This window comes from Pempheris klunzingeri, chromosome 4 (assembly GCF_042242105.1).
Source record: "Pempheris klunzingeri isolate RE-2024b chromosome 4, fPemKlu1.hap1, whole genome shotgun sequence".
Lineage (NCBI taxonomy): Eukaryota > Metazoa > Chordata > Actinopteri > Acropomatiformes > Pempheridae > Pempheris > Pempheris klunzingeri.
Window position 1 is genome coordinate 5,530,608 of NC_092015.1, and position 26,462 is coordinate 5,557,069.

At 39.0% G+C, this 26,462-nt stretch overlaps 1 protein-coding gene across 1 annotated transcript in view; it reads left to right on the top strand.

Annotated features, from left to right (window-relative positions):
- Window positions 1–26,028, top strand: part of cntn5 (contactin 5) — a 56,376-nt gene extending 30,348 nt beyond the window's left edge. Inside the window, exons 9-22 of the mRNA XM_070829338.1 lie at window positions 64–193; window positions 2,735–2,879; window positions 8,682–8,809; window positions 9,199–9,374; window positions 11,337–11,457; window positions 13,238–13,396; window positions 15,308–15,457; window positions 16,416–16,486; window positions 22,918–23,152; window positions 23,244–23,353; window positions 23,458–23,644; window positions 23,816–23,928; window positions 25,239–25,407; window positions 25,925–26,028. Of these exons, the coding sequence (XP_070685439.1) occupies window positions 64–193; window positions 2,735–2,879; window positions 8,682–8,809; window positions 9,199–9,374; window positions 11,337–11,457; window positions 13,238–13,396; window positions 15,308–15,457; window positions 16,416–16,486; window positions 22,918–23,152; window positions 23,244–23,353; window positions 23,458–23,644; window positions 23,816–23,928; window positions 25,239–25,407; window positions 25,925–26,028 (1,998 nt within the window). The remainder of the gene's footprint in view (window positions 1–63; window positions 194–2,734; window positions 2,880–8,681; window positions 8,810–9,198; window positions 9,375–11,336; window positions 11,458–13,237; window positions 13,397–15,307; window positions 15,458–16,415; window positions 16,487–22,917; window positions 23,153–23,243; window positions 23,354–23,457; window positions 23,645–23,815; window positions 23,929–25,238; window positions 25,408–25,924) is intronic.
- The last annotated feature ends 434 nt before the right edge of the window (window positions 26,029–26,462 follow it).

Sequence of the window (26,462 nt, forward strand, 5' to 3'; positions counted from 1 at the left end):
TTGTCATGTAGAGTACATCTGTAGTCCCATACAATGTTTGTTTATTCTTTTTTCTTGTTACAGGGTCGGGTTGAAATAGTGAACGGGGAAGTGACCATTCACAAAGTGCAGCAGACGGACTCAGGAATGTACCAGTGTGTTGCAGAAAATAAATATGGGGCCATCTACTCTAATGCTGAACTCAAGATTTTAGGTAGCTACTCGTTTAGTTTATAACATAGACAAACATGCCACTAAAAGACCAAAATAAGCAAATTTTACAACCTTTTCTTTCAGCCAAGCATATTTCTTGATACTCAGCAAAGAATAAAATTGCAGATCGAGTATTGGCATCTGAATAAGGTACCAGGCGATAGGTAAGGGAGATTGAAATGCAAGTGGGGAACGTAGAACTGCGAGATGTGCTGATTGCCAATCAATGGTCCCTGATTTAACCTAGGCAGTGGACGGCATGAATAAAAGAAGGACCCTTGTGGTTATATTCAATGAGGTGTCTGTCCGCATCAGGTTGAGGAGTGTGTGGAACATTTCTACATTATTCTGAGGAGAATGAAAAGCAATGACTTGTAGGTATAGATTTATACTAATGGGAGCAAACACTAGAAGAGAGACATCAATGGTTTCTTTGATAGAGTTTAATGACTCCATTAGGGTCTTATCTCAGCTCTATCGTTTGTCATCAAAGAACAGTCTACATTACATTGCTTAGAAAAAACAAACCTTCACTTCGGGCATGACTTTCATCAGGTATTTATTAGTCAGTGTTGCTATTATCATTTTGTAATCAATTGTAGTTATCAATAATTGCCAACTCATACATTGTACACTGTTTTTATTATATTTAATAATTATTATAATTAATATTTATATCCTTTTTTGTTCATAGCAAAACATGTATCTCATGTACGTGGAATTTTAAGGACATTAAAACCAAGGAAACTGTGTACTTCAGAATTCAGACTTCAGGCTTCAGGCTAAAAACATAACAGTCATACTGAATGGCTGTCCACTGTTCTGTGTTGATGCACTATTTTCTCCTTGTCATCTTCTATACTGGGACACATCTGGTGACACCCATTCCCCTTTCATGTTTCCCTGGGGGACAGTTTGATTTACTGTGTGTGTGGCATGCCCTTTTTTGAAGGGGAGTCTGGCATTTTGAAAATCTCATAGCAAACGGACAAAGTTTCTTGTGGTAGATCTATAAAATGAACCATCAGTTTTAAATCTGTGTAAAACAGCAGCACGTTTGAGTTGATTTAGATTTACAGTGTTGTCTGCAAGAGCGAGGACTTATAGATTTTAATAAGCTTTATCTGAGCTGACGAGGAGGTGCTTTTGCCTTCCTTAGAGTCACAGTCACAATGATAATATTTGGGGGACGGTGATGAATGTTTTCATAACAATACCCCCAGGCATCTCTTCCCACTGACCTGTGCTCCGTGGAGATGTCTACAAGCAAACACTTTCAGGACAGATTACATGGCTAATAACAGTCTGCAGATGAGTGATCACTGGAGGCTACATGGGGGCAGCGGCTGCCCTCGTGCCTGTGATCTTGTCCCAGATCCAGCTCTTCTGGGAGGGTGGCGGGTGAAGCAATAAGGGTACTGCTGCCACCAGCTGCAGGCCTGCTCTTATTTTGATTAAAACAAATACACACAGCAACTGCTCTGTTTTCTGCTCCTTTGCGTATCTGGAGGGACCTCTGCCACTCGGCAACTACTCAGGCTCAAAGACACAAGTGTAACAGGGAGAGAGGTCAGCCTGTAGCCACAAATGGGATTGAATTGTCATTGTGTATAATGTCACCTATAAAGCATCATTCAGGATTTAAATAATCACAGTTGACAAAGCCTTGCAGCCTGTAGATGGCCTTGATTTGTAATATGGCTGTATACCCATGGCACATTAACTTGAAGCCTGAAGCCATATTTAGACCGTTATTGCTTAATTTATACTTTTGAGCAAGCCATGATTGTTAAAGATGTTTATATAGTGTTTGTATTATTTACTTAAGCAGTCTGGTTAGATATGGGTTACAACAATTTTCTTAAAAGCAGCACAAATCATCCAACCATGTCATCATTAACATGATGACAATTATTTAGTAATTAGGCAGCACAACACTGCATATTTATATATTTGTTGTGGATTCTGTTTAAGCACAGAATTAAGACTAAGTATAGTAAATTACACAAAATGCAAAAAGCATAATTAAGCCAATACATGTATAGAAGCTGGCTTTGTAATACTTCATGTGGAAAATCTAGTTATTACTTTGAAACATTAGCAATTTGATCAAGCAGTGGTTTGAGTCATGATGTGTCAGTCTAAACCCTCTAGCATTTTTGAAATAATGACTTTGAAATGCCACAGTTGAAGAGGTGTAACAAGTATTACATTTATAAATCTGTTAGATTTTAGCAACCACACAATGAGTAACGCTGCATGAAGATTTTCTTTCATTACTAGGGGCTCCAGACTGCAAAATGAACTCTCAGAAATAAGCTCGCCAAGTTGTGTTGGCAAAAGTAGTTAATCAGGAGTATTGGTTTAGTACTGAACATAATACAAATTTACAAGAGCCAAACAAGACAAGAGCCAAACTTTTGAAAGAAATATTCAAATACAGTTTTAATCTCAGTGTGTTGACTATGATATGATTTCATTATTTTCTTTCTTTGCTTTTTATTTAATATGTCTTAAAGTGTTTCTTTTCTGTTTTACACAGCATCGGCACCCGTCTTTGTCCACAACCCCATACGGGTCATTGCAACTCTCGGAAAAGACGTATCACTAGAATGCAAACCCAGAGCATCACCCAAACCACGGATAACATGGAAGCGAGGAGACAGAAGGATACAACCAAATAAAAGGTAGACTAACTCTTTAGACACATACTTTTTACTACTGACTCTGCAGCCAAATTCTGTGACACCCTCTCCTATTGTTTTATTCCCATTACATTTCCACAAAATCTGGATGAATTATTAACCTACTGTAACAGTTACTATATCTCCATTCTGGACCACATGGTGCCATTGAAACCCAGAAAGCCAAAATTAAACACCCTCCTCTGGCTTAATGATCAGAAACATCATCAGAGGTTCTCCCCACTTTTATTTTATTGATTATTAACAGCTCTCTGACCTCTGGCAACTTAGCACACTGTAATTCAACCACTTCTGAAATGAAGCAAATGTGGATCCTTTAGCACTCCATAATTACAGACCAATTTCCAAATTGGAAAAAGTGAATTAAACCCAATTAACTGTAATTATAATGTATAATGTATAACAATATTTGAAACCATTTTCAGTCAGGTTTTAGAGTTTTCCACAGGAAGGTCTTGTAAAGGTCTCTAATTTCACATCTGATAGAGGTGACCCCTCTGTCCACGTGCTTGTAGACTTCAAGATCAGTGTGACATTACTGATGACACTGTCCTCCTTTTTAGTTGTGATAGCAAATGCCAATTCCACTGTTGCTGATATTAATTGAGGTGTCCTTCAGGGTTTCATTCTTGGCCCTCTGTTGTTCTCAATGTACATGCTTCCTCTCAGCCAGAACGCTTTTCCACCACTATTATGCAGATAATACACAGCTTTACGGTCCTCTCCAATTTAGGAACTCCAGCATTTTAGATAATTTCCTAGCCATCCTTATTAGAAAATGTTTGAAGTACTAAAAACGTAACTTAAAACTGAATCATCAAAAATCAAATCTGTGGTCATAGTCTTTGGTCAAACACATTCACTGTCTAAAGATATTATGCAGGCTGCTAAAAGTCTTGGTGTCATTTTTGATGCAGGACTCTGCATTGTTTTGAAGGTCAACTCAAAGAAAACTTCCAAAATCAAATAATTTTTGTCTCCCACTGATGTGCAACGAGTTATTCGTGCTTTCATTTCTTTCATTTCTTCTCACCTGGACTAGTGCAATGCATTTTACATCACTATCAGTCAGAGCTGCCTGCACCGGCTCCCACTGGTGAAGTATGCTGCTGCCCAAATTTTAACAGGCACCAAGAAATACGATCACCTTACTACCATGCTAGCCAACTTACACTGGCTGCCTGTTTTATTCCATATTGATTTTAAAATTTTATTGATCAAATTTAAAGCTTTAAATGGCTTCGCTCCAAATTACATAAAGGATTTATTGACTCCCTGTGTGCCTGGGTGTCCTGTGAGATCAGTCTATGCAGCTCTGCTGGTTGTCCCAGCTTGCGACCCAAGGTGACCAGACCTTTGCTTTTCGAGCCCTCAGACCATGAAAGACTCTGCCTATTGAACCCAGACAAGCTATATTTTTAGCATATCTTAAACCCCTCTCAAACCTGTATTTTATATTGAAGCATTTATGCATTCCTAAATATAAGTTACTGGCATCATTCCTGGCGTCATTCCATGTATTGTGTTGTTTTTATCTGTTCTGTTTTTTCTGTGGAGCACTTTGTAGCCTTGTTGAGAAAAGCTATATAAATAAAGTTTATTGTTTAGTGTTATCATGTTTCACTCACAAATAGAAGTAGCTTTTTATATCATACTGCACATCTCCTTGTGGTTGGTTCAGTTAGAATGCATTGTTACATAAAATTATAAAAATACATTGAGTTCTTGATCAGCTTGCAAGAGTCGCAAACCTGAGATGGATCCAGTGTTCAGCTCAAGGATACTTCAGTAGCACAGTTGTTTGCCAACATGAACATACTGAACTTTTTCAAAAATGATAAAACATTTATAGATAAAATATCTAGATGGAAATGTAGTTTCAGTGCCAGTGAGTTTGACATCTGATGTACCTCATCTGCTTTCCTGGCCATTATTTGCAACATAATGTCCAATAGCCTAATACAACCAGAGAAATTAAATAGATACATCAGGAAAATGTTATAACATTTTTCTGCTGTTTCACATATCTTTATAATTACACAGTCTACCATCATAACATCCGAGCCTCTGTGCAGGTACCATTTGTGTAATTGAAAAGTAAGAGAATTGTGTAAAACTCCGAATCCAAAATCATTTCATGGCATGAAATATCACTGAGGTTAATTATCGTCCTTGAGCGTCAGAATTGTATGTTGAAGGTCTTGTGTGAGTGTCTGGAATTAAAGCCTTAAAATATGTTAGACATTCACGAAGCACTGGGATACATGGTGTACATTTTCTTTGCAAGCAGTGGTAGATTTACTTGGGCTCTGTTTTCTAAATAATATCAGTTATTTTTTCCTGTCCACAGTTTAGAGAATAAAATACTTTGAAAGAAAAGCAATTGCTTTGTAAAATATGTATGAAGTCATCAAAAGTTTGTCCCCCTCAATATCTTTACAGTGTTACAGTATCTTTTTCGTCAGTGTCATGGCATAAATGCAAGTGTTATCATTCCTACTCAGGCCCTTGAGGAATTGTATACACGTCTTGTTGTAACACATCACACTTTCATTACTGTAACTGAAATTAAGTGTCACTACTAAAATAAAACACCTTAGGTACTGGCAAAGCTCGGGAGACTCATCCTCAAACCTACCTCCTTCTCAGGGATGCTGACAATTTAGGCTGCACAATTGCATTTGGAATTCACATGCAGTTTGATGCATCATCTTTTATGAGAAACATCTCTGTGTTGCACCTAGAGGGGGCTGAGCAGGGCGAGGGTCCATCAATCAAACTGAGCGACACCACTGAAATTATCAGTCACTGCTGAGTATCCCAAGTTTTGAGTGAGAGAACAGGATCTTTATTTATCAGCCAAGATTCAGCAGTCTGTTCGACAGTCTCACAGCAAGGGCAGCCAGTAGATAATCAGATCCTCAGTGTGTTGCTCCATCAAACAGGCAGGGATAAATCTACAGGCCTCTAACAGGTGCAAAGTATTCAGAAATTAGTTTAACTATGGTACTTCCAGAGATTGGCGCAGGTCGCAGGAAAATATTTAATTTTCCACTAAAAGAAAAATGGTCCTTAGAGGTATTTTTGGATGTCTGTTTTCTTTAAAAGAGCTGGCTTCAGTAGAACTGATGGATGGGGATAAGTTAGTGACTGTGTTGCCCTAAAATGGTGATTAATGACCCCGGCTAGTCTTGATCTGATAAAGCATTTGAGGTATTTGTCAAACCCTTGCAAATCTATTTTTCAGTGTTTTTGGCGTACACCATGGGGAGATTCATACCTGTTCAAACACCTTTATCTGACTTGAGATAAAACTGAGTCTTAGGAGAGCAGAAAATAGTTAACAAAAAATATTGGCAAAGCAGTTAGTTAATGCATCCCCTCAGAGTAATTTATGATTCTCTATTAAGCGCTGGCATTATATATGTATGTGGTTCATTTTCTTCAGAATTTCTAAGAATTTCTGCATTCACTAAGTGTATTCACGTTTCTCACAGATCCCCTTTAAGCTGCTATACTTGGTGCTCTTATAAAACAAATCCATTTACAGTTTTTATATTGGTGCAATTAACAGCACTATGGCGAACACATGATCTGGATAACAACATTTGTTCAGGGGGTCACTGGTCAACTGGAGATCAGCCTTGTGGGTGTGTGATTTCTATCTGAAAAAGCTGAAATAAGCAAGAGGAGCATACATTACAGGTCTTGACCAGGGTGACTCCTGCAAGGATTTTCTGCCGTTAGTATAGTAAAGTTAAGAGTTTATGGATGGAGAGACGTTCTATTCTTAGAAGAACAAGGGAGGAATCGAAAGAGCTTCACGTTTATCTAGCATTGACAGCTGTGCTGACTTAATGAAGGTTTGTAATTAACATGGATTTCCGCTAATGTTCAAGGCTTTTGTCTCTTAAATAGAAAGTATTAATCCCATTAGTTTGAAAGTACGTGGCACACTCAATTGAAACCCACATACTCCGTGTTTAGGAGTCAATGCATAATTTGGTAATTTTTATAAAAAAATGTCAAATGTTTAATAATGTATTATAGGTTACTAATCTCATATGTAAATAATAAGTCCTCTGTGGGAGACTATTTGATTTCACCTTTGAAACCTTACTTCATAGTAAAAAGAAGTATATATTTTCAAATGCCAAAGGTTAGCTGCGATCTTCTAATGATTCCTAAGCTTGAAATGATTTGCATATTCTGTATATATCCAACAGTCCCTATCTTGTCCTTTCTACCTCTCTGTCCTTGTCGGATGTGAATTTCCGCCCTAATTTGAAAAATGTCTCCTGGCTGCAGATTGCCTCTGAATTGTCTATGTGTGGCAGGATTTTGTCACGCCTTCATGAGCTCCTCTTTGCCAGTTTCAATCACCTTGCCCATGGTGAAGGAGCTTAGTGTTGCAAATATAAATGCCAAACAATATGAATTAATTTAAGAGAATACCTCATACTCCCCATTTTGATTTTGATTGTTTGCTTTGGGACGAAATTCATTTTCTCATGAAAAAAACATTAAGTAAGTATTCATCCCCACCTCTGTCCACCATACTGAATTTCAGTAAAAGGGCTTTGCACTGGACACTGAGGGGAGAGCAGTGGCTCAACATAATCTACAATACTATACTTATGCATGAGTCCTGCTCTGAAGCCATCTGCTCGCACACCTGCTTCCAGTGTTATATCCTACACTATCTCATGTCAAGCACTTAATTCTCAAGCTGTTATTTACAAGTCAGAGTGAAACATTAATACCATATTGCTAGTGTCTTTCAGCTGGATAAGGGGCTACTTATGAATGCAGTCATGGTGGTGTTTCTTCTCTCTATTACACTTGTGTTTCCCTGGAGGGCAGCTCGGTGATATGCACATCTTGGTTTGACAGCTCTTGCTTCAAATTCATTGAATGCAGCAATATTTAGGTTTTGTCAGGTGGATTCATGAGCACCGTGCATGGTGATGCACCGTTTGTTTGGATTTATGGAAATATTGACGCAGAGGAACAAAGAACCATAACATTTGTTTTACTCTATGTTGTGTAGTGTTCTCCACAAATTTTGCTCTGAATTTTTCCTTTAATGAATTTGAAATTATACTGTAATTACTCCAATGGCAGCTTATTGTGTTATTTCAAAGGCACAAAATCAGATATTGTGCTCAAATTGAAAGTCGGAGGAATACTGTGTTCTTTTCTTCTTGACATCAAGACTTTGATGTCACTTCTCTCTTCTTTCACCGAAAATGTGTTCCCATTACCTTAATCTGTATCCTAAGTAGCATCTGTGTTTTAATCCTGTACAAGATAGGGCTATTTAGTGATATCGGAAAATCAGATTCATTAACATATTTAAATTGTTGATTGATCTTTACTGAGTAGGTTTTTTTTTTTTTTTTTTTTGTTCCCTTGCTGAAGGTTACACAACAAATACAAACTCTGCTCTTGACTTCACATCCCCCAGTCCTCTGAGGTTTTTAGTAGCGTAAACAACTTACTGTCAGATGCTTTTTTGTCCTTCAGTTAGAATAACTTGCTAACTGTAAACACAATTGTATTAAATAATTTCACTGGAATCTCTAGTGGTTGATTATTTCAAGAATATCTGAGCAGTTCCTTTTAACTTTTCTATTCTCAGTGAACCCTCTCCAGTGAATACTGCTATTCTTGTAACCCAACACAACCACAAACGTATAACCTCATGCCAGAACTTGTAGTGCAACTGTTCGTACGTGAATTTGTTTCTCATACCAGTATTGATTTTTGTGTCCTTTCGCACAGGATTATGTTGTTACGGAACAACACTCTGAGAATTGTTAACTCCAGCCGAGCGGATGAGGGGAACTATGTGTGCCGGGCAGAGAATCAGTTGGGCTCAGCAGAGATGACTGCCATACTGTGGGTAAAAGGTAAGTGATGCCCTGGGGGCCTTTATTTTCTGCCAAATTAGCACAAGTCGGCCACCAGTAAATAGTCCCCAATGTCATTTTTTCCCCCCACCTTTGCTCGGGTGCCAGGAAATTTATTGTGCTTGCTCAACCGTGAACCAAGGGCTCTCACATTCGAGACTCATATTACAAGGACACACTTTAACTGTGTAAAGGCTTCTGTCTCATAGATGTACACAGTGTAGATCAAAGCCAAGCAGGATATTTATCTGGCGAAGGTGAGTGTTTTTGCCTGAGTTAGCGTTGGGTTCTCATGATTGCTCTGGCAGTGATGTCACAGTCAAATGCAGCTGCTTGACGCTAGCTTTGGGTTAGCCTGAGGTGACAGTGTAGCAGCTTTGTGCTTCCAGAGGCCATGCGTGTGGAGCTTAACCCGAGCAAAGTGGAAGTGACTGTGGGGGAGAGTGTGGTGCTGAGCTGCAAGGCGACACATGACACATCGCTGGATGTGGCTTTCCAGTGGTTCTTCAACCAGAAACCAATCAACTTTCAACAGGATGGCGGCCACTTTGAATACATCCAAACAGTAAGAGCAAGAGTAAGAGCAAAAGTAAGGCTAAGAGTAAATTCATCATATTGGTTATGGTCCTCCATCTAAATGTCAATCTGTCATTGTCTTTCCGGCTGCCTGCGTGTCTCTCTGTCCGTCTGTCTCTGTCTATCATCCATTGAAGTTTTATCTGTCTAGCTGTATGATTGTTCATCTGTTATGTTTAAACAGATGGCTGTTTCATTTGTGTGTCTTTTTATCTCAATTGATTTCGCGTCCAAATATGTTGATCTAGTGGATCAGCATATTAAAGCTAAAATTATATTGTTGTTTCCATTTGCACTTTTCATGTATTGATTTTAAGTGTACTACTCATTCTACCAAACACTTGTTATACCTGCAAAAAGAATCAATTCCTCCAACAGTCAGACAACCTTGGGTATCATCACAGACCTTCATTGAATCACAAAATCATGTGTGTCTATTGTTTTGAATTGCACCTGTGAGATTGTATCTTTTGTGAAAATGAAAACACAAATAGAGACGGACTCATACCAGCTTTAAAGGTAATTTCGGTTGAAACAAGATCAGCAATTATTTTGAATGAGAAATAGGAAGAAAAATAATGAAAAAGAAAATTATCCTAAAATTGAAACTTCATCGTGGTGAATATTTCTGTTCCTTAATGCACAGTATTTCCTTTGTAGACATGTAACATGTACCACCATAATCTTCCAAAATCAAATTCTGGTTGTAAAAACATGGCTACATGTCCATTTGCAACAAATGCATAATATTCAGGCCCTTCCTGAACTGTAAGAGCTTGCTTGTACTCATTGCTTGTCTGTCTTTTTCTGTCTGTTTGACTTTAGTCATCAAGAATAGGTCAGGGGATACAGGGTCAAGAATCCTCAGAGGAAGATGTTCTATACATTTGCACAGCAAAAACAAAATATAGCCTACACAATGAGGCCTCCCTCGCCTCTCTTCACCATCAAGGTCGCATTGTTAACATTGCTATTCGCCTTCACTTTTTTAACCTTTTTCCATTTTGCAGGGCCCTCTCTGACCTCTGTGTTGTACTGGTTTGTTATCAGCTGTAATTGTTCTCCCGTTAACCATATTTGGTGTACTCAGAGATTTGTTCAGCACAGCGTACGCAAATTCTGCATTGCACATACAGATAAACCACAGTGGTGGGTTCATATAAGTTCTCTGTGGTGAACAGCTAATGAGAGTCACAAACAGAAACTGCTGGAATAGAAAAACTTACTGCAGGATTACATTATTATGCTAATGTAACTTATACACACAAATCATAATCTGTTTAACTGAACTGACAAAGGCATTTTTAATATTTCTCTATTAGATGAGTCATTCTGAAGCTACAACACAAATTCAACTTTAAAAACAAAATTCATATATTACTTGTAGACACTAAACAGTTGCTTAATGTTTCAGCATGAGTAATTTAGTTGTTTATGATTTAACAAATAAACATCTTACATGGCCCATCTACATAATATATAAAAAATATTAGTGTCTAAACCATAAAATTGAGTCAAAACCAAATTTGCAAGAGAGTAGTAGAGAGTCACCACTTCTTTATCGACAGCGGATGTTAAAACCACATCTGTCCTGATGTGTCCTCTGCTACTACCCATGCTCTGGAGAGAAGGTATTTGCAGTGACAATCCTTTACAGGCACAACAGATTCCTGGCTGATGCATGGTTTGTAATTTTAATCAGGTTTCGTGCTAAACAGCTGCCTGTAGACCTTGAATTATTCCCAGTCTAGCCTTAGGCGTTTCTCATTTCAACAGAAAGAAAATACGGGTAGCTGAAGAATGTAGCAGCGAGCAAGCACCTGAATTAAACAGGAATCTCTCAAGCCACATGAGCTTGTACAAGATGTAAAGGAATCACACTTTTTCATGTCAAGCACATTTAGGCCTGCTTAATATCTAACTTTTTTATCCCTCTCTTTCCCAATTGCAGCAGTCTTCAACAGTGGATCTGATGATTAGAAGCATTTTGTTGAAGCATGCTGGGAAGTATGGGTGTCGGGCTCAGACCAGTGCAGACACTGTATTTGCAGAGGCTGAACTTCTTGTCCGAGGTGAGCTTGTTATCTGTCAATGCATCAGTCCACTGTGGTGCCTTGTACACTCTGTACTGGAGATAGTCCCCCTGTCCCCATTGAACTGAACCACTACCCTGAAACTGAATTCACTTGTTATTCTCATACTGAAATACTCTTGGAAAGTTTTCACCAGTGGAAATGGACAATCACCAGCATTTTGGCTGATTTAAAGCTCTTAACAATACTGTGAAATAGTGATAATGTTTTCTCTGAATCTTGGAAATAAATGCAGCTGCTTTGGGAAGTTGGTTAATTACACCAGACAGTAGAAACTCTTCCCCTGTTATTGTTCCCTTTTGACCATCATGTCTAGTTTTTATGGTCACTGTGAGTATGGCTGGACAGACAGTCTGTCTGCATGAGCGAGTTTAATATGTGCAGTTTAATAGATTGGATGAAATGTCAAGTGAGCAGATTCTGTGGCCGTTTCAGATTGTTGCTCATAATATAATGTCAGGATTGTTGTCGATGCTGTTTTAAATACTATACATGCTTTAAGGCTTGTGCTTTTCATAACTTTTGTGATGACATGACAAAAATTTTAATTCAGCCAAAAGTAATTTGAATTTTGTTTTGCTAAATGATTGTGTAGAGTTGGGCAGGCCATTAATTTGGTATTATCCTGAAAACTCTTTTCAGTGGAGACTTTAATTGATTAACTGTTGATCAATATATTAAAATAATTTTGCTTCAGATTTTGCTCAGGGCTTTTTGTGTTTGTGTTTAACATAATACCTTATTATCTCGGTGAAATTCACTAAAGCTAATGTATAAGTGACACAAAAAGGCAATGTATTATTCTGGTCAATAAAAATGATGCATGACTGGTGGATTTTTAGCATCTACCAGTCGCCCTTGGCCGGTGAGTCATTTGCACTGTATTTTTTTTTTTTACGTTAATACTTTTCTAAATCATCTAATATGTCTTTATCCAAAAAAGATTCATATTAATATGTTGTGACATTAACTTCAGCCATATCACCTCCAGTTGTACTTGTCGATGTATTTAATTATTGTCGTTCAACATTAGGCACTAATACAGGGGAGGATTTATGTCATGGTGTTGGCCGCACTAAAAAGAGGGTGCTGTTCCTATAGTGACACAAAATGCATCTTAATGTCCTGAAATGCAAATGCAACTTTCAGTTCAACCTTCTAATGGGCACTTTTTGGGGACAAAGTACATTGGTTTTCATTGAGCGTACCAGCTGCCAGCTTTTCAGTTACAGCTGTTACCCCTAGAGTCCTCAGACGTTTGCTGCACTTGCAGATTACATTTACTTCTGAAGACTGAGGTAAACATATGTTCAGATGTATTAAAACACAGGAAGGTGTGCCACGCAGTCATGCTCAGCAGAACTGGCAAACTGCCTTCAAGACCCCAAAAAAGAAAGCTTCACTATCCCTTAATCAGCATGAAATCCTTGGCGGCAGATCTGTGTCAGCCTGATTCATGGTTCAGTTTAGTATGTCGTGTTCTTGTTTGTTGTTTGTTTGTGCAGAGATTACAACAGGGAATTCACGCCGTATGCATATAGCTGTACATCCCTCTTAATGCGTGCATGGTGGTATCTGTGTTTGTATCTAATAGCAACAATACTTTACGAAGACAACACAATTTCCACCAGCTTAGAATTCAAACAGCAACAGAGACTGTTTTTGTTCCATCACTGTGTCTTGACAGTTTTGAAGCATCGGTGGTTCAGCCCGTTAAACCTGCAATTTAATCTGTGTCTCCTAACCTTCTTTCGACCAGGTCCTCCTGGACCCCCTGGAGTGGTGATAGTGGAGGAGATTACAGATACCACAGCCACCTTGTCTTGGACTCGTGGCCTAGACAACCACAGCCCTATCAGCACCTATAATTTACAGGCCCGCAGCCCATTTTCATTAGGCTGGCAAACCGTCAAAACAGGTAATCAATAAGGAGCAAATTGCAACATCTAGATCTGTGAGGTTAATGTGGGACCATATACAAATGCCTTAAAACTGCCAAAAGTCGTGTAATTGTGATTGTGAATCAGCCCAACTAGAGGGAGCTTACTGGTTTCCAGACACATTAAAACAATTTGTGGCAGGGTACTTTTATATACTAACACAATCAGACTTTTGTATGGTGTTGCTCCAGTCCAAACTGTGAACGAGACATTTTTGCTCAGATGCCTGTTTAAGAAGTTGAAATGCAGTTCACTGTCCAGCTGTCATTTTATGTTTGAACTTGAGCTGTTGTTCAGATGAACTTAGCAAAAAGTAATTTGAGCCTATAGCAAATGTCATTGCTTTGAATTTTATTCAGTGTCATTATCAGCGGTTAGTGGGTGATTAACCTTTTGGGCTTGAATTAGAAGACTTATCCATGAGCATTTAGTATGAATGCACTTTCACTGCTTAAAAATGAATTAGCTTCTTTTTACTGTACCTTGACAGAAAAACCATCAATTACCATCACTTAGTGTTAAAGGATGAAGGCGTGCTGAGCATTGTGCGTAATCCATCTTAATATGCCGTGTGATAATAATAGCAGAGTTTAAGGTCTGATAATGATTCATCCCCACAGATATATAAATCATACTTTGTATACACACTCCTCTCACATCATGTCTGTTCAACCACATTTAATTCGATAAAGCACAATTAGGACTCTGTGATGTATTGTCAGTGTTGAACTTGTTAAGATTAGCATAAAGGGGATTGGGATTTTAGCTCCCACTCCTTCCAAACAGAGTTATCAGCTCGTGTTTGAAGAGCAGCTTGCTTGACAGAGTGGTCTCATTGTGAGCTGCTTTGGATGATAAGAACGTAAGCTCCACTGCTTCAATGAATATTGCTTTAGTTAGCACAGAGAGACCTCTGCTTCATTTGTGACACGGATATGCTTTCCGTCAATGTTTGTTTATTGATGCAGGATCAATATTGACAAAGCTCACTTATGGCAGCCCAGAAGAAACTAGATTAGTGGTGTTACCTGTATGTAATTTCATTCAAAAGGCACTCGTAAAAAATACCCTCTATCTGTCTCTGTGTTTTAAATTACAAAGCTTTCTACATCTTCTGGAGATGCTGTGAAGATTGATTTAAATCAGTTTCCCTCTATGTAATGAGTTGTACTTCCAAATGTGCTCTAAAGCTGCAAGTAAGTTGTTGTTCAGACCCAAAAAGTATCATATACCAGCTTTCTAATAAGTTGTGTATTGTCACCATCTGGCGTAAAGATATGCCAAGTCACTGCAAATCCGGAGGGAAGGTGTAATACTCTGCAGTCCGTAACAGCTATGACAATGGCTTATTTATTTATTTATTTTTTTTTTGGCTCTCTACTCCATCACACTGGATTGGAATTGAAACAATGGCTATTGGGTTAATATGTCAACTTGCAGCTTTTACTCACAGGTGTAAACATTGTAGGAATTATCCCCCAATTTTAGGGAACAGAAAGTAATTAGACACGTTGACACAGTCTTGAAATCACTGTATAAAGTCATCATATTTAATTGTATATATAATCCTTTGCAGTTAATGGCTGCCTGTAAGCTACGGTGCACAGACATCAGCAGAAACTTGCTATCTGGCCTTAAGCAGCGAGACACCTGCTCAGTTGGATTATTGAGGTCAGGTGACTGCCTTGGCCAGCACAAAACTTTTGAATGTTCAGCCATTAAAAACCTGACTGTTAACTATCAGTTCAGTGAGACTTTGTATTAAAGGTGTATGATTCCTACCCCTTTGTTCAATATGGATAATATGAATACTCTTAAGCATCCTTAAAGCAAAAGTGCCGGGGCTGTTAGGAGTTGTGTGTCTTCATTGGCAACACTCTTGTCTGCAGACCCAGACCCAGTGACAGGGGACATGGAGTCAGCCATGGCTGTGGAGCTCAACCCGTGGGTGGAATATGAGTTCAGGGTGGTGGCAAGCAATGCGATCGGGACCGGAGATCCAAGTTCACCTTCGAGAGGAGTTAGAACCAAAGAAGCAGGTAAATCCTCAAAGCCTGGATATATACCACATTCAAGTCACATTTTGACAGACATAAGTAATCGCCCAGAGCCCAGGAACTTATTACTGTATGTAGCACACTGAGTGCAAATTCAATCCGATGATTTATTGTGGCTAGAGAGCTTACAGAAGCTGGTGCCCCCACACGCCACTTCATGACCATGTTATATTCCCATTGTTAATTTACTCAATTTTAATTGGGCAAGAAGTTGATAATAAGCTGCTTACATGAATTTCAACAAGTTTAGTGTTTCTGCTAAAGCAGGCAGTCCTTTAATGCCCCGAGGCAAAGATACAGCAGAAATACACTATTTATGGCGAGTAAAAATTGACTGAGACAGTCTGGATGAAGCGTGCCGCTTCACTAACTGCTCATTTCTCGTCTATAAAATGTAATAATTACAAAGGTCAGCGGTCATTTGGAAGTGGCTTATTTAATCTGTCCTATCTCTTCAGCATAATTAGCAGACTAATTACTGTATCTACACACAGTTGTGGTAATCCATCCTTAAAATTATAATCCGTTATCCAAATGTCAACAGAAAAGTGCAAAATTCAAATACAGCACTGGAACTTAATATCAGTTTCAATTTGACTGACAGACATTTAACGGGGACAAAATAGTTACAAAACAATAACTGTGTTTTTAATGTTTTTGTGATGCTGTAAAAGGTTTGTTTACTTCAGTACACATCATTAAAACAGTTGGTGATTTTCAGTTATGACTTGTTTGACTGTTGTTTGACGCATTTTTAAATCATTATGACAAACTTTTTACAATGAATAAAATCTAAATATAATTTCAGTTCATGTGGTCATAAGTTGGCGATTGGGACTTCTATCTTCAAAGTTTCTTCTCTTAAATTTTCAGAATCATCTTGAAGTGAGTTTGTAGTGTTCGTTCAGTGACACAATGTTAACCTTTCTGTTTAACACAGTCCCAGCAGTGGCACCAGCGAATGTCAGTGGAGGGAATGGCCGCAGGCATGAGCTGGTCATCTCGTGGGAGGTAGGTCCTCTGCCAAAGTCCCTCTGTAGCACAAACGTGACATCATATGTGCAAAAATACAAATGCCACAGTGGGTCTGGTGCTTTAGTGAAGCAAACTCAGATTTTTGTTTAATAAACAGGGCTTAATGGAAGCTTTTATTTAGTCTACTCTCCCTTGAAAATAATCTTTGCAGTTTCCTGTTTTATCTAGGACTGTGGAATGTTTTCAAAACTCCTAAGTGAGGATATGAAATTAATATATATCCACATATTGTATGAGAGAGGGCTAAAGATCCTTGAAATACAAGATTTATACTTTCTTAAATCAAGATTTTTGCATTTTCTTGGTTTCTAAAGAAACCCCCAGGTCCTGCATTAATTATACTGGAATTGAAATTCTAATTTTGACTATTACACAGTGTTTGCTAACGTATCTGGTATAAGTTTAAGATGTTCATGTGAAACTTTACCATCTCTACTCTAATTAAAATGCAAAAATCAAAAAAAATTCCAGTCAGTATATTAGATACACATTTCAAAAGCTAAAAATAGGTGTTTATAATAAAAACCTGTCTTCATCATTGTGAAAAGGAAAATAAAGCTGCTCTGTTTTCCAGTGAAAGTACATGGCTGTGTTGAATCATGTAAACACAAACATGTTTACCACAGTCAATCTAACTGAAGATGTTTCTAGTTTTCAGAACACGTAACACTTGTACCAGTAACTTTCAAGTAAGCCGCAGACAATGAGAGAGAGGTATTTTCATGTCAGAAAATATACCAATGTTTTTAGGGGTTTTGCCCACTAGTGGGTAAATATGAGATACGTTTTGAAGTTGTTGTTTTTATGAGTATTTTTTAATGGAAAATCAGATTCACCTCAGTCCTTCAACCTTGGCCTCCATAAAATTACCTTGTGCTGTTGTAGTCCGTATTCCCTGTTATGTGAAACAAATAAAATCACCCACCATTCAAGAAATCTCATTATGATACTACAGTCACGTGTATTATCGCAGTGTTAATAATGAAAAATAATGATAATGATAAGCATGCTGAAGGCCAGACTGAAGAAGAAAAAAAGTTAAAGTAATAATTGTAATCACCAACGTAAGTAGATATTAGCTTGCTAATTAATGTAACAAAAAAACAACATTATAAACAACACATTAAATGCAGATTTTTCATTATGTGATTAATGGGTTTTATTTATATGAAATTAACTTAGCCAGTGTTTCTCAACCGCTCCTGCTTGTGACCCTCTAAAAACAAAGCAGTGCCTGCAGTACTGAAAGCCTCTAGTGTAAAAGTACAGACTATTTTTAGAATTTGTTCACGATTACATATGGCAAAAAAAAAACCCTATAGGGTGTAGATATTCATCGCTTGTGACTCATTCATCATTTAACTTGAGAAAATGTTGGTCACCAAGACTGAAAATGTGATAATAAATCTGTATGTTAAGCAATTTTATCACCACCCACCCACTGCTACAAACATTACTGAGCCGGGAGGTTGAGAATCAGCGTTGTAATCCAGGAGTGAAACTGAACGCACACTTTAAACATCTGCACTGAAACTACAGCTTTGCCATTGTCCCCTAAGGAATGTAACTGCCACTAAGTAATGAATCTTGCATGTGAATGTGACTTAATAATCGTGTAGAGGTTGCTACTGCATGCGCCATTCATTAAAAACCTTCACTTTTTGCTGCCTGGGAATACTTGTCAGACATTATTAAGGGGGATAAAGCTTGGTTGATGGACGACACCCGTCCTTGTGGTTTCTAAGCTTGAAAGAAGCGGTCTAATGATTTTAGAATATACAGATGATTGCTTACTTTACAGTCAGTTGCATTCACTTGAGGTGAGATATGATGAGTAGCTGTAGTTTCGCTGTGTGTGTGTGTGTGTGCTGGGGACCTGTGTTTGCTTGCCTTCCTATTCCCAGAAACATCAAAGGGGGATCTAATTAAAACACAGAGGAAAGTTTCAGCAGCTCAACCGAGAAAATGATGAGAGGAGTCAGAAGATGTTCTTAAAATGTAGGAAGACTAGTGTGGGAAGATTTGCTGTAGTATTTAAAGAACAGACTTGAGAATAGAAGGTCAGCCTCATCAGAGCTCAGGCAACTTCTACCCTCTGGATAACATCTTTCACATTTCCCTTTCTAAACACTTAGTGTGCCACACTGTGGGTCTTTCCGATGGAAAATCCTGTTATGCACAGGAAGTGATTCAGTTTGGGTGAGAGTCAACCATTTATTTTGACTGGGTACTTGAAGAGTCGAGGCTTAAAAATCAGCAAAAGCATTATTGATTGCACTGATTATGGCTTCTATTTTTTTTTTTTAATTAATAAAAAAAAGGTTAAATTGATTTTTCTCATTTACATTTTTGTCCAATTATCTCAGCTGGAAAATCTAGTTTCTTCTCACCAGCATCAAGTGTCAACAACAAACAACCAAATCTCCCAGCATTAAGTTAAAATGATGATTTTTATGGACAAAATAAGGAGGTCAAGTTTCAAAGTAAATGTCAAACTAGCAACTTTCTAAATTGTTGCATTTAGCACAGGTAGTGCTTTGGAGGAACAAGCTTCAGTCTAAATAAAATAGTTACTATATACTGTGATTGAATTTTTCTTTCCCTTACAAGTCCTAAAGCGCTGCTGATTGTTCTGACATCAGGAAAGCATGTCCGTATTTTCTTGATCAGGAGCTACAGTATCCAGCTGAAGGGAGGGCAGTGCACACTTAGTTGTTTAATATTGTAAGGCTCTATAGCACCACAGCTGTAGAGACAAGTAAAGTAACCCAGGTGCTGATGCACTGAACTCCCAGGTAGCCGTGACCCTGCTGTTAGAAAAAGGCAAGAGAGATGTATTATATCCGGTGGGATAACACAAAGGTGGAGGTTATAGTCTTCGCAGCTATCTGCCCCGGGAGAGAGGGCCTTGTGAGTTGTTAGGGGGCTCAGATGAGAACCCATTATTAGGACAAAGTGACCTTTTTTCCCATTTGAAAGGGAAGACGTGGTAGACCCATCTGCTGCAGGATTCTACCTGAGTTTCTCTGACTGGCTTTCACTGAATTTTAGTGAAATTAAAATTGTTGGGTTTGAGTGAAGGAACAAGCCCAGATGTGGAAAGTACTTCAGTCCACTAAGGCAGGATGCTTTTTCACAAGATCAGAGGTTGAAGTGGAGGAAACCAGTATGAGTCAGAGATTTAACTGTATTTGTGCCAAAGGAAATAGAAGACAGAAAATACAACACAGTCATTACTATAACAAATAGGGCCTATTCAATTCATAACCAATAACCAATTTATCAAAATTTATTTAACCCTTTGAGGGTCTTCAGCACTTTCTAGTGTGTTGTGATTTTTATTTTTAGCATATTGTATCAGTTTTTCATGCATATTGCTTATAATTTTGCAAGATGGTGAATTTTTCAGAGTTCTCAATTTTTTTCATGTATTTTTTGTGTATTTTAGACCATAAAATGATGCGCATCATGACAAAAACATGGCAATTTAAGGGTTAATTTTTTAAAAAACTAATTAAAATTTGATATGTATGATTAGGGCTGATGCTGGTCTAAAAAAATTTTTAAAAAAAGAAAGATTTTTAACATTTTTATGGCTTGTTTTTATGCATACACATTTATGTGTGTAAGGATCTTTAACGTGATTATTTCTGAGGACCTTCAAGGGGTTAATCTATTTATTTATTGCTATCTGTGAATGAAGTTTACAGACATATCTCCAGCACATATACATGCTGTCATTGTCTGTCATTGGCTTTCATGGTTGTAAGATTTAAAGAGCTTGTGTCCAAGTGTTGTTAGTTGGGCAGATTGTCATTACAAGCAGGACAAAAACTCCTGCTTCGTCATTAACAATAGCACAGCCCCAGGATCACAGCTCATTGCATTTTAAACGGGATCCCACTTTATTATGTCTGAAATTTGTTTCACCATACAGCATCTTAAGAGTTTGAGGGCAAAACCTGGTCACAATTGCAAAACTTGCTGACAAAGCTGAAAGAAGGCCAGCTGGGCCGTGTGTGGTACACAGAGCTGATTAAGACATTGTGAATTTTAAATTTGGTCCCATCAGAGAGGCACAGTGATGATTAACCTTGAATCTCAGAGTCGTTCCCAATAAATCTAGGGATGTTTACAACTATCTGTTTGTAATCTCTATCTTGACAATGCTAGTACAAAACGTAATAAATCTCACACCAAGTAAAGACGATATTAGTGTGAACTGTTACCAAGTGGACAGCTTGGCTCTTAGCCAGGTTCAGGGCACAGCATGTACAGAATTACTATGAGCAAAGCTGAGAATTTGCAATTGAGATCAGTTGAAGGATATATTAACAGGGGAACAGTGAACAGATGTGGAAGCAACTGACAGTTATTCTTGTAGTTATTAAGTATGGGGGCCCAACTGCCACTGGGAAGATAACCTTCACATGAGGAGAAGTGCCCCTCAGTGGCACATTATGGGGGATAATGTCCATTCCAGATGGGACCGTGTTTGGTAGTACACCATTTCCTATTTATAACTCAAGAGTGTCATTAGAGTAGCAAGTATAACACAATGATGACCTCTGTATAAATAAATAGAGGACCCCATGTTGGAAGAACAATAAAGGGATACTTAAAGTTACACAAAACCATGATTGGTGCTTGGTTAGACATAAAATCTTAATAAAGAGTGCTTTCAAGCCATGCATAAATTCAAGTAATTACAAAAAATGATTCTCAGTGAAACAATTTCTGACCCAGAATTTTTAAGGATTCTCTTTAAGAGGCAGATCTGCAGTTTTTCAGTTCAAAACCTCCATGATTGGAACAATTTGCTTCTTCAACAAGTGCCTCAGCATAAAATTCAGTGTGAACACTATTTAGTCTGCTAATTCGTCTTTGAAATCAGATCAGTTCACGTCTTAAGTGCAGAGTGAATGATATTCAAAAATTAAAGTACTTCTTAAAAAATGATGTTTCCTCTCTGCCCTTTGTCGGTTACAATAATTGGTCACCCATCAATAAGCCTGTCAGTTTCCGAGAGTATCAGGGGACAATGCTGAGACGCTTCACTTAGTGCAGTGTCCTCCTTTTGGTACTTGGCATTTTAAGTCGCTTTAGCTCTGCCCTATTTCTTCTCGTTTCTGCTAAATGCTTTTGGAAATACATCAGGACTTCGTCAGTGATCAATGGAGATGGATATTAAAGGAGACGGAGCAGGAATGTTGGCCCTTTTTGGCAGTCGAGGCATGTGAGCGCATGGCAGTTCTGCCTCTCCAATCATCTGTGGCGAGTTGTCAGAGCCTGGACGTCCATGGTGGGCAGGGTTATTAAGCAGGATGAATGACTAAACAGTCTCCGCAGCTTCATTCAGCCGTCTCATTAGAGTCGACGGTGAGGGACTGCTCTTTCTCAGGGAGCCATTGGGAGGACCATTAGTGATGCCCCCACAGTCACCGTCACTGAGCCCAGCAGGGCCCACAATTTCATCCACAAGACTTCCCTCAGCTGTATCAGTCTTCACACTCTGTCCACACTTATCTGTGACTGTCTCAATTCTAAAACCTGCAAGTGATTCTAGACTTAAATTGCCAATTTGTTCATGCTGTTTTTTTAAAGGTCCATATTCTTTGGCATCTCTTTAAAAGCATTGCCAGCACCGATAATAACTTTGATGGAGACTAATTCATTTTCACTGATCATCCTTGTAATTAAGAAGTCATGGTGATTGGTCATCGTTGAACGAAATGTGAACTACATCTCCATCCACCAACAATCCCTCTGTAGACTAGACGGCTAATTTGGACAATGCCTTTAGGGGACAATATTACTTTGAAGCCTGCAAATCAACACATTACAGCATGAGCAGGCTTTGTTGCCAAGAACAGGTGTACAGGTGTTTGTCATTTATTACATTTTGCCAAAGATTTAATCCCTGCAGCTCATATTTTAATTAAATCCTAGCTCACTTAATAAATTGGCATTTGATTTGATTAAGCACAGAGCAGCTGTGGAAGACAGCTCCCAGTTTCCCCACTTCAGGAAAACCACAGATAATCATGGAAGCCAGCGCACAAAACCTGTGTCCCAAAAATCCTCCTGTCAGACAAGGAAAGATAAATAGCTACATAATGGGCACAACTGAACCAGATATGATTTGTTTCCATTACTGGAGGATGACTGCATCTTTATTAATGCTGGCAGATAGAGTAAATGGGTAGTAAATTGAAACCTACCATAGAGGAAAATGTCATGTGTTGCTCAATGAGGGTCTTTCTTACACAAAAGAGGGTGTTGAAATGAGAAAATGTGCAAATAATGCACCTTCAGTCACAGAGATGAAGTCCTGAAAACTAGGTTTGCACTTAATCTCAGTGAAAGACACTCCGGGATGATTGCCTCTCTCTTTCCAATATTTGCAGCCTGTATCTGAAGAGTTCCAAAATGGTGAGGGCTTTGGGTATATCGTCGCCTTTCGTGCAAACGGAACCAGAGGTTGGAAGGAGAAGATGGTGACTTCAGCGGACTCTACGACGTACAAATACAGAGACGAAACCTTCCCTCCCCTTACCCCCTTTGAGGTGAAGGTCGGCGTGTACAACAACAAGGGAGATGGGCCGTTCAGCAAAGTTGTCATCATTCACTCTGCTGAAGGGGGTGAGTTAATATTTAGGGTTGCAAGGATTTAGCACAGAGGGAACAGCACTCAGCATTTTAGTGATTGTCACCATTCTGACTTGTTTCACAGAGCCGAGGGAAGCGCCATCTGATGTGAAGGCTTACAGCATTTCTTCATCTGAAATTAGGATTACTTGGAAACCGCCCAATCCTGGCCCCGGAAGACCACGGGGATATGAGGTGCTCAAATTGTTTCCATGTTTGCACATTCATATACAGTATCTGATGTTTTGCACGCGGTTTGAGAACAGTTATTTGTCAGAGTCATTCATTTCTGTTAACAGGTCAGCTGCTGGAAAGACACTGAGCAGGAGGAGTTGGGGAAAAAACAAAGAACTGTGAAAAATGAAACATCCATGGTCTTGACGGGACTAGAGGGCAACAGTCTGTATCTCATCACAGTAAAAGGCTTCAACAGCATCGGCCAGGGTCCTGCCACCGCTGCTGTCACAGCCAAGACCAGGAAATCCCGTGAGTATAGCACTGACACTAATCATGCAACTCTATATATGGAAAAGGGGCTACCTGTTAAGTTCGCTCTAAATCCCCCTGTAAAAAGTGTAGTAATTGACCTAGTTGGTTGAAAAGCCGTTAAAAAAGTCTGTTTGAATTTGCACCCAGAGCGTTGCGTTCTCTCTTTAGCTCCTGCTCAGCCTCCAACCAACCTCATGTGGATTCAAGAGGGCAACAACGTGTCTTTAAGCTGGGACCCAGTGAAGGCAAAAGACAATGAGTCCGATGTCATCGGCTACATGGTAAAGATCGATCTCTGAAGTCATGTTTGTTCAATTTCGTGGCGCAAGACGCATAATGATATTATACATTATGATATACATACGAGGACCCTAGATGTGCTAGTTTCAGTATTTTTTTTCCACTATAAGTAGAAATTGAATGATGCTATACATTTACTGTCGCATTTAGTTTAAATAATTTTAACTGTTTCTGAGAAAACATGTTTTTACTGTTTCATATGACAATGAGCTCTAAATACTTCATGGTTTTGGGTGGCAAATAAATACTACTTTTCATCTTCGCAATTGGAAGCAAAATATCAGACAGAAGCTGATGAATTTTACACTGATCCAGAATCTGACAGTGCATCAAATTAAACTGTTGAATGTGCTTTAAGGTTTCTCTGAAGTATAAACTTTAGCTTCAGCTCGTCGTTATTGGCATACACAACAAAATTAAGCTCAGTGATTGGACATGTTTTACTGATATGCACCTCGGTAACTATAGTTGGTTCTCTCTTAATATTTGCAGTCTTGTTAATCTGACTTAAAACCTCATGAAAAATTAATATTCCACTAATATTCCCGTTTACATGTGGCAGTGCAAGATTAATGTCATTTATCACGTGAAAAAATGGAAAAGTGGAACATCTGGAGCTGCAAGTGCCTTTTTGTTTCTTTGCATTTGAGATTTTTTCAGAAGTTTACAGACAAACACATCCAACCTCTTTGATTCCTTCACCCAGTTGAAAAAATTGGCATTACAATATTTGCAGATATCCAGATATCCCAAGTCGTTCGCAGTGTTTACATGCATATGTATTTCTTCTGGTCATGCATCTCTAACCCAGCCTTGCACAGTCTTGGCTGCTTTTTTTTTTAACAGTGCACTGAGATGACTGTAAGCAAGCAGAAGGCCATGTGTTGCAAACTGCAGTACAAACTCCAACTGAGACGGATATGTCCAAAGAATGCTCTTAAAACCCAAATAATATTGGCATATCCCACATCTCTTAATGGTAGGAGGATGCATTTGGGAAAAAAGGCCTTATTCAGAATGTCTAAATGGAATATGCTGTTTACATGATCCGTATCAAATTTGGAATATCGCCATATTCGGAGTAATAGTGGAATGTAAGTGTGCCTGTAAACGTTTATGCAGATGATAATCAGGACTTTTGCTTCTGGATCCCTGGACACCAGAAATGACTCCTGCCATTTTGCTATATTGTTACTGTTTAAGGAAAAAGGGAACTTATAGGGTGACTTTTCAAATATCAAGTATGAACTGTATATACCACGTAAAATGGTGATGTGTACTTGTCCTGCAGGTCTTACTCAAGCAGGAGGGCAGAGGCCACAACCAGGTGACAAGAACCATTAACCCTTCCACCATGCTCTCATTGCCAGAGGGAGGCACCTATATCATCGAGGTGCGCGCCCTCAGCGAAGGAGGAGAGGGAGCGGTCAGCTCTCAAGTTCGAGTGGTCACCTCCTCCGGTAAGCTCGAAGGTAGTTAGTCGCCTCCCCTCTCATCCCCACACTCCATTGCATGACCTGTGAAGTCCAATCTCTATGCACAGGCGGTTGTAGTAATCTTCTGCTCTGTCCTTAATTGAGTCACCACAGCTGTTGTGCGAGCCAAGTTTTCTTTGGCTAATACTGTTTTAATTACCTCGCCCACACAAACCTTCCTACTCCTGCACAGCCAATTAACTTCTAAGCAACAGGATGAACTGAAAGTTCGTAGTCCTGTGTGTGACATGATCAGCCAGCTTTTCAGGCCAATGAATTGCTGTTTTCTTACTCGTCGTCACTGTCCTTTTTTCTTCAAATAGCAAATAAAGACTTTCCAGCTGTTAACTCCCCAAGACCAATTCCTTCAAAAGATCAATGTTAGTTATTTCGTTTAGTTAGTTATTTAGCACGGACAATGATTGTTTTTCCGGCATTTTGTTTAGCATCTTTGTTGTCATCAGTATTGACTTTCTCTCTCTCTCTCTTCCCCTTCTCTCAGGTGTTCGAGCGAAAAGCAGCCAGTGCTCAGTGCACTGCCTGCCACCAAGTCTAACATGGACAGCACTGCTCCTGGTTCTTCTGGTGCCTTCAGCTTCCTGGTGAGGCCACTGTGCCATCCTCATTTTCATGGAGGGAGCCACCAGTCTTCCGCTCCCTTATTCCCTCTGACTGCCTGCTTGCTTTGGCCTTACCCATCCCAAAGGGCCCCAGGCCTGCCAAAGGGGGTTTAGTCTGCCAGTTAACACGCGGCTCTTCAGAGTTCATCCTTTTAAGTTCTCTGTTTCGTTTGAGGCCCTGGACATTTGATTTGCACAGTTCTTTCCAACATAACGGTGGTGTTGTACTGTAGTGTACATTGTGTGGAAAGATTTGTTTAATCATTTACTTTAACGTCACGTGTTCCTCTCATTGACTGGCATCTAACCACTTCCAGACGGCTCCTACAGCTCCGGGGCTCTACGGAGCATGAACAATTCCTCGAAAGCTGCTGTGGTAGTAATACAGGGATCAGCCGGCCTGTTTCTTTTCATTACTTA